The sequence below is a fragment of the Panthera leo genome, chromosome D2 (assembly GCF_018350215.1).
Source record: "Panthera leo isolate Ple1 chromosome D2, P.leo_Ple1_pat1.1, whole genome shotgun sequence".
Taxonomy (NCBI): Eukaryota; Metazoa; Chordata; class Mammalia; order Carnivora; family Felidae; genus Panthera; species Panthera leo.
This window is the reverse complement of record NC_056689.1, coordinates 49,335,343-49,347,410: the sequence shown is the minus strand read 5'-3', so window position 1 is coordinate 49,347,410 and position 12,068 is coordinate 49,335,343. Positions and strand designations below refer to the sequence as shown.

Sequence of the window (12,068 nt, the reverse complement as noted above, 5' to 3'; positions counted from 1 at the left end):
TCCTCATAGGTAAACATTAAAATGGTCGTTCTGTTTTGTTTTGTGGTTTGAGTTTTTGTTGTTGTTGTTGTTGTTTTTAAAATAGACTCTAAACCTTTCCAGACTTGTAGGAAATCTGTTGCTGTGTAATACAGTGGAAAGAATTATGTGATCTAATGTCCAAATACTCTATGGGAGGACTTTGGATGTAAAAATATTTCTTAATGTGTTTTCCAGATGTCTGTGACCTTTTGGAATTGTCCCTCCCCTCCACCCCTCACTTAATTTTAAGGCTTTAATATTGGTTGAGTTCATCCATTGAAATTTAATAAAACAGAATGCTTGAACTGAATAAACTGGAAGAAAATATATCTCTCTAGTAAGCCATTATCAACATAACAGAAACAATTTATGGAAACTCAGTTCCCAAATGGTGATATGCTCTAGGTGGGAAATGGGGTATTAATCTAAATATTATGTTAATAAAGTTATAAATTATATAATTTTCAAGTAATTAGAAACATTAGTGTCTATGTAACAATAACTATGCTAAACATAATTTTAATGTTTCTTTGATTTATTCAGGTTATGGATGTGTAGACATTCTGGTTAAAAGTATTACATATGGCATTTTAGTGTTATATAAGGTATTTTTCTTAATCCTTTCTCCCAGCATTTACTAAATATTCTACATTGTTATTAGCACTTCTTATGGTGTTCTACATATAGTAGTCACATAGCTAAGTTTACTGAAACTACCAACAATTTGATATGTTTAAGGAAACAAAATTCTGATTGATTCTGATCTGTTTCTTTCAGAAAAATCACCACACATATAATGGAATTTTATCTGATTCTGTAGATCAGATTTCTTTATTCTGGATGTCATGGTAACAATACAGGAAGTATGCACTATTTTTCATTTCTGCAAGCAGCCTTCACTGCTGACGGAAGAAAGTTTTTAAGCTATAGCAGAGTTCATTTTGGTACCTTTAATGGAAATCCTGATTTTGTTTTTAATTTGTGATAACCTTTTTCTAAAGGAATGAACAACCAAAGAACTTACCTCATTAGGCAAGTCCACATGAATAAGAATGCCTAGAAGAGGATTGATTCTTCAGACCCGGACCCACTGGCTGCTGTTGGGTCTTGCTTTACTCTGCAGTTTGGTATTATTTTTATACCTTCTGGAATGCGCCCCCCAGACTGATGGAAATGCACCTCTTCCTGGTGTTATTGGGGAAAACTATGGTAAAGAGTATTACCAGGCCCTCCTACAGGAGCAAGAAGAACATTATCAAACCAGGGCTACCAGTCTGAAACGCCAAATTGCCCAACTAAAACAAGAATTACAAGAAATGAGTGAGAAGATGAGATCATTGCAAGAGAGAAAGAATGTAGGGGCTAATGGCATAGGCTATCAAGGCAACAAAGAACAAACACCTAGTGATCTTTTAGAGTTTCTTCATTCCCAAATTGACAAAGCTGAAGTTAGCATAGGAGCCAAATTACCTAGTGAGTATGGAGTCATTCCTTTTGAAAGTTTTACCTTAATGAAAGTATTCCAGTTGGAAATGGGTCTCACTCGCCATCCTGAGGAAAAGCCAGTTAGAAAAGACAAGCGAGATGAATTGGTAGAAGTTATTGAAGCTGGCTTAGAGGTTATTAATAATCCTGATGAAGATGATGAACAGGAAGAGGAGGACAGTCCCCTTGGAGAGAAAATGATATTTAATGAAAATGACTTCATAGAAGGTAATGTGAAAAATGTGCTCATACATAGTTGTTCGTATGACAAAATCCTATTATTCTATGTTGGAAATATAAGTCATTATCTACAGTAGTGAAACATTTAATTTTTTACCTACTTCATTCCACCAAGAATTTGAAGTGGCTTTTTTTTAAGTTTATTTATTTATTTTTGAGAGACAGGGAGCGAGTGGAGGGAGGGGCAGAGAGAGAGGAAGAGAGAATCCCAAGGAGGGATTCTGTCAGTACAGAGCCTGACGTGGGACTCAGTCTCACAAACCCTGAGATCATGACCTGAGCCAAAACCAAGAGTTGAATGCTTAACCAACTGAGCCACCCAGGTGTCCTGAAGTGGCTTTTTAAAAAAAAGTTATATTGTGATCATAATAAAAGAATAAGGACCAGGGAAATAGAATATTTCTAAGATTATGTAGAAGAGTACTAGTCAAGATAAAGGGCTCTTAGGGCTATGTGTGTACATGTATGTATTTGCATTCCTCTCTTATCTGGTCTTGATACTCCTTTTTGTATTTTTTTAAATGTATGAACTAAGGTTAATGATTTGAAAACTATTTGGTAAAGACAAGAAAAAAACCCTAATTTAGTAGATTGGTAGTTATTCTGTATTTTAGGAGGAAGAGAAGCACATGTCAGAACATCAAGGAGGCATACATAATTTTGAAAAGCATATTTGGCTTTTGGAAAAGTAAAGAAATAACCTGTTTTGCTAATACAGACTGCAGAGAGGGGATGGCATTTATACATACCAAAATGGGGTATGACTCAAAAGTTGAGGAACACTTCTATAAATTTAAGACATTTGCTGATGGATAGAAACAGGAATAATTACAGATTCCTACCCATTTCCAACTTTATATCTCCTGCTAGATGTTTAATTACAAACTTAAAAACCATTTTGGATATAAATCTTTCTTAAAAGTTCTCTTGGGGCGCCTGGGTGGCTCAGTCGGTTGAGCATCCGACTTTAGCTTAGGTCATGATCTCACAGTCTGTGAGTTTGAGCCCCGCATCGGGCTCTCTGCTGACATCTCGGAGCCTGGAGCCTGCTTTGGATTCTGTGTCTCCCTCTCTCTCTGCCCCTCCCCTGCTCATGCTCTGTCTCTCTCTGTCTCAAAAATAAAAACATTAAAAAACTAAAAAAAAAAAAAAAGTTCTCTTTGCTTGATTCTTTGAACAGTATACCGTATGTAGTTTCTTTGACCCTGAATCATCATGGATAGTACTTGCTATACTACAATATGGTAGCACCTTGAGACCTTTGGAGGGCTTGTGCTTTTCTGTGGCATTGCAGCTATCTTTTCATTGTAGTCACTTCTTTTTTTCTGCTCTCACTTACTGCAATTTTGGATGGGTTGTTTCTCTCAAAACTCTTCTAATTTTTCTGCAAGCTCAGTTTTTTGTCTTTTCACCATATTTGTAGTTTATGGCAGAATTGAAAGCCGCTGAGGAAATAACTCACTAAAATGCAAAATGTCTTCACATTTGCCTAAAAGAAAGGAAGCTATGTCACTTTTATATTCTACAACCTCTGCTTATCTTATAACTCTTTGGAATCTTTCACTGACAGGAGTTTTCTCTGTATGGAACATATTTTTTTCCCCACTTTTCCTCCACTCTGCTACTCCTCTTGCCAAAAAATAAATAAATAAATAAATAAATTACTAATGATTGAGTAACTCCTAGTCCTCTTCCAGACTTTAACTTAGATGTCACTTCACTCAGAAGTCATCTCCAACCTACAAGTCTAAGATATCAGTGCTTCCTGTGTCCTCCTGTTACCTCTACCCATGTCTCCTCTCATAGCACTTATCACAGTATTTGGCATTGCCCATTTCCTAATTTGTAGTTCCTCTTAGACTGTAAGCCTCAGGAGGGAGTGGAATTGGTCTATCTTGTTCATTGTTTTATTCCCAGATATTGGCTGACTCACACATCTATAGGTCTTACCTCTCTCTTGAATGTCACACTTAAAAATCAGATTGCCCGATAGACTTCCAGACTTTTCTCCTGGAGGCATCTCACAACACCATGTTTAAATCTGTACTAATTTTTCTTTGACTTCACTCTCTTCAGAGAGAGAGAGAAAGAGAGAGATTTGTGTGTGTGTGTAGAGTAAGGTATATATCACTGTATTGTTTTTACTTATTTTTGTCTCCCTCACTAGACTAACCCTTTCTCAAAACCAGGACCACATAGCCCTCTTTGTACTACCAATGAATGACACGAAGGTATTCCATTTATTTTCATTGAACCGAACTGAGCAATAGAAGTTTTGACTCTCAAGTCTAGAATTTAATAGTGCTAGAAGTAATTTATTTTTATCATAAGATTACTATGTTGATAGGCTCTACTATTTAAAAAAAGTTATATGTAAAAAGGGGCAGTTGTGACTTGAAGCATATTTATGGATTGAATAATAATAGAGCAGTGAACATTTTTTTTAACGTCTCCTTTTAAAGAAAGAATTGTTTACAACTGTACAATGGGGTAAATATTTTTACAAAATGATTAAAAACCCTTCAGTCTACTGTTGTACTGTTGATCTTTGAGTAAAATCAGTATTCACATTGAATTTGTAAACTTTGACATAGAGACATCTTTATCCCTAACTCTTTCCTTTAGGTTATTATCGCACCGAGAGAGATAAGGGCACACAGTATGAACTCTTTTTTAAGAAAGCAGACCTTATGGAATATAGACATGTGACCCTCTTCCGCCCTTTTGGACCTCTCATGAAAGTGAAGAGCGAGATGATTGACATTACTAGATCAATTATTAATATCATTGTGCCACTTGCTGAAAGAACTGAAGCCTTTGCGCAGTTTATGCAGAACTTCAGGTAACTCTCAGGGTGTCATGATTTGACTAAGCACTTGTAAAAAATCACATTTCATGCAGATTTACTTAATTCATCTTCATTGAGTATGATTACTTAGAATTATAGAGTAATTTTGTAGGCTTTGGGAATTTTAATTTTTGCTATTCTTTTTTTTTAAGCATGTATAATATAGTGTGTTATTGACAGTTTGAACTTTGAAATAAATTGAGAGTGACAACTATTAGAAACTACATTTGATGACCTTTATAATTGTGTGTGAATTCACTTTAGGGCAAGTTGAATCTTTAAAAATAACTTTATTAAGGTATAAATTACATAAATAAAACGCACATATTTTAAGTAGAAGTTTCATGAGTTTTGACAAATCTATACACTCATAATTGCCTTCGCAGTCACGATATAGGACAATGCTATTTCCCCAGAAGATTCCCTTGAGTAAATTTGAATTTTAAAATTGAAATGAATTTCGGAAATACAAACATTCAACTAAAAATGGGAGACAGTTATTCCATCTTGAGAAGCAGAGAGTTTAATAATTTTTAAAAACTTTTTTGTCATTAAATTTGGATATTTTAAAATGCTAAAGTGTTAAAAAAAATTAGTAAGTATGTTATTAGGGTAGCTAGCTGGGGAAAGTTTGCTTTTTTGTTTTAATTTAACCTTTGCCATGTTTTTAATATTTTAATATGCTAGTTTTAATGCTTTATAATCCCATCTTTATTCTCATTTTGAAATCATTGGACTTAAAAATTAGTTAATGCTGTTCTGTAGCAAAATATATAGAAATCATTCTTCCAAATGAGTTTTACCTGTTTGGAATAGCTCACTTGAGATCTGATTTCCTAAAGCATTTTTTACTGCCATTCTTGGAATTGCTTTCAGATGCTACATTATTCTTTACAGTAAGTAACATCAGTCATGGCAAATATTTATTCCTTAATGATAGGTATAATTTCTGGAATTAGCCAGTCTGAAGACAAAATAACTCTTGACCAACAACTTGAATATTTATTTGTTTATGAACTGATTAGACTTCTTTCCTTGAATAGCTTGTATTTGCTTCTGAAGGCAATACCAAAGCAAATGTTTCAAAAAGATTTTGAAATATGGCAACTTCTATGGGCCTCAAAGGGTTATATTCATGTGCATATGTTGTTATGCGTTTGCTGTGACTTCTTTAATAATTCAACGATATTGCCGCTTTTATATTTACTTAAAGTTTCTGCAGTTTCATTCTAAATGAGTAATGCCTCATTCATTTTGTTAAGGCTTCATGTGATGGCTTTCTGAATGAGTAGTGCCTTATATATTTTCTTGAATGAACTTTATTTTTCAATTCTGTTAGGGATGTGTGTATTCATCAGGACAAGAGAATTCATCTCACAGTGGTGTATTTTGGTAAAGAAGGACTGTCTAAAGTCAAGTCTATCCTAGAATCTGTCACAAGGTTGGTGAGCCATGTCCACATTGAAGTCCTTGATATGTAACATTAGAAGAATGAGAATTTCAGATATTTAATTAGTTAATTTTAAATAGCTGCTATTTAAAAGTTGGCTGGGCACATGAGTGGTGGTGATAATAAGTTCCTCATTTCACCCCTCAATTCACTCACGCAACTCTAAATAATATGTCTTCCCTGCCCTCTTGACAGATAGCCTAGCATGATCTGGGCCCTCTCACTTTGTGGCCCACCTACCTTCTATTTATTTGCCTCCATTTATTACTTCTTCCTTCCCTTGTGTTGGACTCTTCTCCTTTTTCTAAATCTAATCCCTTCACTTTAATACTATCTCCTGAGCTTTCTCTCACTTGTCACCTTTTCTTTCCTTCCATTTCCCCAAGTTCATTCTTCTTGTCCTGCAGATGATGCTTAGGTCTCCCCTGTCACTAAGACACCACCACCCGACTCTATAATACTCATCAGCTACTAGTAGGTTTCTGTCCTTTCTGGCTAAACCTCATAGAACAGTAATTCTCTAATTAGGCAACTCATACAGTACCTGGCACATAGTAGGTACTCAGAGGTTTGAATGAATGAATTTGTAATTCCTTAATACTCCATTATTAATTCTACAGCTCTTCTGCCTTTTCATCTCTAAGTTATGGGCCCGAAGTTATGACCTAGCTGCCAAATTCAAACTTTTCTGTTATCCTCTTTGATCGCTTTTTTATATTTGATGCCTAACCACCCAGTAGTTCCTTCTTGACACTTTCCTCTGATGTTTGTAAAATGTAAATATTTTGTAAATATAAATGTATTACCGTGTAAGGTATTAGGTTGATTGTCTTGTCCGCTGCCAACTCTGTATCCTTTTACTTGCTTCTTTACCTTTCTGCTAGTTGTGGCCATTCCCTAAGAGTCCAGATTTGGCCGGCCATTCCTCTCGAACCGTTCAACTAACATTCATTGAATCCCACCAACTATGTTCCAGGTACACCGCTTGGGAGTCTGACTAGGGTGGTTGGAGTAGGACGGGCACAGAGGAAGGACTTGGAGTCCCTACCCCAAAGGGACTCTCACAGCACATGAATAAAAAACAAGCATTGTCTCCTACTTCACACTAGCTATTCTTCTCCCGATGGCCCTCTTTCAGTTCGGACTAAGACCATTCTCATGATCCCCTGGGCTTAATGTCTGAGAGCTAGCATCTTTCACTCATTCTTTACCTCTAATAAGTTCTTGCTTACTACACAGGACCTCTTCTCTGTTCTTTCTTGCTGCTGCCACCACCTAACCCAGGTTTCCCCTCCCTTCATTTCTTCCCTGCTTACCATTTTCAGGTCACCTACTAAGTGCCAAGCACTTCTATTGGTATTACTGAAGTTGTCCCTGCTTTAATCAAGACTCCTCTGTGGCACATGATGGAAACCTATCTTAAACTTAGGGAATACTTAAGGAAACTGGGAATGTTATGAAAGAATTTTGGATAGCTCCCAAACTAAGGGGATTATTACCAAATTTGGGGGAAAAAAACAAAACAGCTTTGATGTCTTAGGGACTGGAACCAGAGACTTGAATACCATGAAAATTCTCTTGTTATCTTCTTGTCTGTTTTTCTCTGCATGTTGATTTCATTCTCCTATTGCAGATTGGCTTCTTCCACATGTGAGGTATATGGCTGTTGGCGGCTTTGGGCTCACATCTTCTCAGCTTTGCCATCAGAGAGGAAAGAGCTTTCTCCCAGATCCAGTTGAGAAAAGCCCAGGGAAGGAGTTTTGCCCACTCATGAGGGGTGGGGGTATTGTGATTGGCCCAGCTTGAGTCTGGTCCCCGCCCCTAGGAAGTTACTGTGGTTGGGGTGTTCTATGATTAGTTCCTCTGCTGGGTGCTGGGAGTGTGAGGTGGTAATCAGCAGTTTTCCCAAAAGAAAGGAGAGATTTGTATCCCATGAGGAGGACATTGTGGGCATTCAGAGCATGTGGAGTCCACGCCATACACTATTTGAGCCTTTGCTTCCATCTCTCCATTTCCCATTCTATACTGTTATAAGAATTATCTTCCTAAAATGTCCCTTTTTTGAGCCAGCTGTACCCTAGCACAGCACTTCTCCCAACTTTAACATCAGAGCGACCTGGAGTGATCTGTCTCAAGAGAGACACAGATGCTCATTGTCACCCCTAGTATCTGATTCAGAGGTCTGGGGTGTAGCCCAGACCCACCCAGGAAGGGTTTCTAATACTTTCCCAGGGAGGCTAATGCTGTGGGTGTGGGGACTTCATTGTGAGAACCACACGGCCCTGGCAGAAAAACTCCTCCTTGCCTCAAGGACACTGACCAGGTCCTTTAACTTCTCACAGAAGGCACTCACTCCTCAGTCTGACCCTTTTCTGGTCTTCTCTCATTGTTCCCATTTTAGGATCCCTTTGTTCCAATCTGATTTGTCTGATCCCTGTTGTCTAAAATGCTTTCTACTCTCATCTCTTTACCTTTGAGAATAATTAATTGGAATAACCTCTAAACGCACTACTGAATTCAGGATTTTAATCAAGACATAAGTTAAATTCTGCTTCTAACATCATCTCTAACTACTCTCAGACAAAAACAATCTTTTTTCTCAGAACTGCTGTTCATTCATTCATTCATTCAGCAAATATTTATTGATCTCCTACTCTTTGAGGAGGTGCACTGTATCCATAGTAACAAACAAAACAAAGTCCCTGCTCTCATGGAGTTTATATTCCAGTGTGGGAAGACACACGAATAAACATGTCTGGTGGTCCTGAGTAAAGCAAAGCCAGGCAGGGCGGTAAATATTGAAGAAAGAGAGGGAAGTCAGAGCAACTTCACATATGGTGTGAGGGGGACTCCTCTGATAAGGAGACGTGTGAGCAAAGATCTGAAAAACTCTAGAGCAAGAGTACTCTTTGCATGTACCATTTACATGGAATGCATTATTTATTACCAAATATTAATGACCATTTTCCCATGTGTATGTTTCTTATCTGCCCAATAAGTTTTTAACATCCTGAAGGTCAGTGGCCCCTCGACAGTTTTTAAGCTCACACCACCAGCACATTGCCTCAAATATGGGCATTTAGTGAGTATCTGTCTCTGATGATGATCATACATGTGAAGCTGAAGATTTCCTTTCCCTGTATGAATGTAGAACCAAAGTAAAAAAATATCTAGAGTGTAAAACATATTGCGTAAGTTGTGTTGAAAGAAGAGAGTTGTTAAGCTTTAAATGGGACTTATCCTTTGTTGTATATGTTTTCCTCCTAGTGAGTCTAATTTTCACAATTATACTTTGATCCCATTGAATGAAGAATTTAATCGTGGACAAGGACTAAATGTGGGTGCCCAAGCTTGGGACAAGGGAGAGGTCTTGATGTTTTTCTGTGATGTTGATATATATTTCTCAGCCGAATTCCTTAACAGCTGCCGGTTAAATGCTGAGCCAGGTGCGTAACATGTTGGTAGATGAACTGAGTGTAGAAATTTAGCGCAGTGTCAGCATGTCCCACATTTGGAATCAAGTTGATTATGTTTTCTTAAAGGTATATTAGGCATACTTTAACTGGAATATTAAGTAGAAAAGTGAAAATTTGCCCTTCTGAAGTTCATACCCTTCTTCTCTTACGGCCAAATTCTGTTGCCAACAATTGAATCCAGATAAGCAAAGGCCTTAAAATTGACAAGGAGGAAGCAGCGCTTCTCAGAAAAAGAGCCAAGCAGACAATGTGGAGATGTGTGAGAGTCAGTAGCACTGTGCCTCAGGCAGGTGGTGCCAACACAAAGACACACGTGCAGGTCCAGATACAGATGGTACTTGGTGTCCTTGCTGTGTGTATGGGGACGATTTAGATGATTTACTATTCTTTGCCTATGTTGTAGATATTTTTTGAAAATGTATGGGCAGATGACATTTTTATAAAGCAAATCTTTTTTTTGTTGTTTTTTTTTTTGAGAGAGAGAGAGAGAAAGCACGCGAGCAGGGGAGAGAGGCGGAGAAGAGAGAGAGAGAGAGAGAGAGAGAGAGAATGAATCTTAAGCAGGCTTCACATGGAGCCCAACACAGGGCTCAATCCATGACCCTGGGATCATGACCTGAGCCGAAATCAAGAGTTGGACACTCAAACAACTGAGCTACCCAGGCACCCCCAAATTTTTTTTTTAATGCTTGTTTATTTTTGAAAGACAGAGTGCGAGCGGGGGAGGGGCAGAGAGAGAGGGAGACATGGAATTTGAAGCAGGCTCCAGGCTCTGAGCTGTCACCACAGAGCCTGATGTGGGGCTTGAATTCATGAACTGTGAGAAGGACTCTTAACCCACTGAGCCACCCAGGCATCCCTGGGCACCCCCAAATCTTATTTTAAATGTGAAAAGGAAGTTTTCTGTACTAAAAAATCTCATAGTAAATTTTTTTTGTAGAACTGTTCATATCATGAAAATTATTACTTTCTTATTATTTTCATGAGGGATGATTGTCAGGAACTCTTTGAGAACCTAGTGAATAAATGAGGGTTAGGTTTACTTTTGTGACACCAGTCAGCATGAAGTTCACAATGTGGAAGTAGAAGGAAACATGTTTCCTCAACGTGAAAGATATATTTTTATGTCTAGAAATAGATTGGCCTCTGAGAATTGACCTCCCCATTCCTAAGTGAGTTTTAACAAAAGTGAGATGAGCATCTAGTTGGGATCTTGCAATAAAAAGCCTACCACATTGCCACAGGTACTTGATAGTTACTGAGCACTTCATATTATCACAACTGACTGAGGCCAGTCTTTATTGGGGGGAGGATGGGCTAGTCTTTAGCTTCCCTTTAGTGCTATCAATTTGAATACTAATGACAAAGGCTTCTGCAGCAGCTATTAGATCAGGTAATTTTAACTCTTCCCAGCTTTTACAAATCTTATTCATATCCATCTGCAGTTCTATATTTTAATTCTGTACATATCTGTTCACTGTATAATATTCTTTGGATTTACTGTTTCTACGATTTGTTTTGAAGGATGGCTTTAACAGAAGTTTCTAAGTTCTTGGTGATTGTCAAAGGTTAACCTACATCTATCCCCACTAATTAGATGAAATGATGAGTAATAAATGGCTTACCTAATGAATAGCTGAGAGAACACCTTTGTGTATCTTTCTAAAATCAAAGAGAATAAATGTGTAGAACACCCTTTAGTCTATTTTAGCTTATAATTTCATAGCCTGGCCTACTGATGTGTCATCATTATTTCGTCAAATCTAAGTCATTATTTCATCAAATCTAGCATGATGTTTGGTAGCCTGAAAATTGATAAAATACAATATTGATAAAGTCATATGACTGAAGAAAGACTTTAATAAAATGTTGATAATGCAGTACTGATGAGTCTTTTCATTTTAGGACTTCTTTGTGTGATGTAATCATATAATTTAATTTATAGGTAAGAAGGTGTTTTACCCTGTGGTGTTCAGTCTTTACAACCCTGCCATTGTTTATGCCAGTCAGGATGTACCACCGCCTGTGGAGCAGCAGCTGGTAAGATTCACTGTCAGGAAAGGCCACAAAGATCTTGCTAGATTCCTTTATATTTGTTTCACAAGTAGAAAAGAAAGTTTCCATAAAAAACTGTAGTTATTATAAACATATTTTCATTGTCTCTTTTACACCCCCCACGATAAGATGGTTTCACGTTTATGGCTTTAGAATTAAGTACTATTCTAGAGGGGGAAAGAAAAATTTAGGACACAGAGAAAACAATGTTCTAGAATATGAAAATTTTAGTCATTTCTGCCAACATATTTTCAGTAATACTAAATAAATTTTAGGGATGCCTGGATGGTTCAGCCTGCTTCAGTTTCTGTGTCTCCCTCTCTCTTTGCCCCTCCCCAACTCATGCTCGCTCTCTCTCGCTCTCTCTCTCAAAAATATTAAAATTTTTTTAATAAAAGAAAAATAAATAAAAATAAATTTTAAGTTTAAAAACCTTATTAGGGGCGCCTGGGTGGCGCAGTCGGTTGAGCGTCCGACTTCAGCCAGGTCACGA

At 37.4% G+C, this 12,068-nt stretch overlaps 1 protein-coding gene across 9 annotated transcripts in view; it reads left to right on the top strand.

Annotated features, from left to right (window-relative positions):
• The window catches only part of CSGALNACT2 (chondroitin sulfate N-acetylgalactosaminyltransferase 2), a 45,978-nt gene that overhangs the window by 16,482 nt on the left and 17,428 nt on the right, over positions 1 to 12,068 (top strand). For 2 of the 9 annotated variants that reach the window (XM_042908631.1, XM_042908633.1), the window contains exons 2-6: positions 799 to 1,734; positions 4,372 to 4,588; positions 5,934 to 6,035; positions 9,312 to 9,490; positions 11,466 to 11,560. In XM_042908631.1, the coding sequence (XP_042764565.1) occupies positions 1,074 to 1,734; positions 4,372 to 4,588; positions 5,934 to 6,035; positions 9,312 to 9,490; positions 11,466 to 11,560 (1,254 nt within the window). In that variant the 5' untranslated portion in view covers positions 799 to 1,073. Of the gene's footprint in view, positions 1 to 798; positions 1,735 to 4,371; positions 4,589 to 5,933; positions 6,036 to 6,928; positions 9,269 to 9,311; positions 9,491 to 11,465; positions 11,561 to 12,068 lie in introns of those variants that run through there. The other 7 variants (XM_042908635.1, XM_042908637.1, XM_042908632.1 and 4 more) reach the window with 7 other exon arrangements.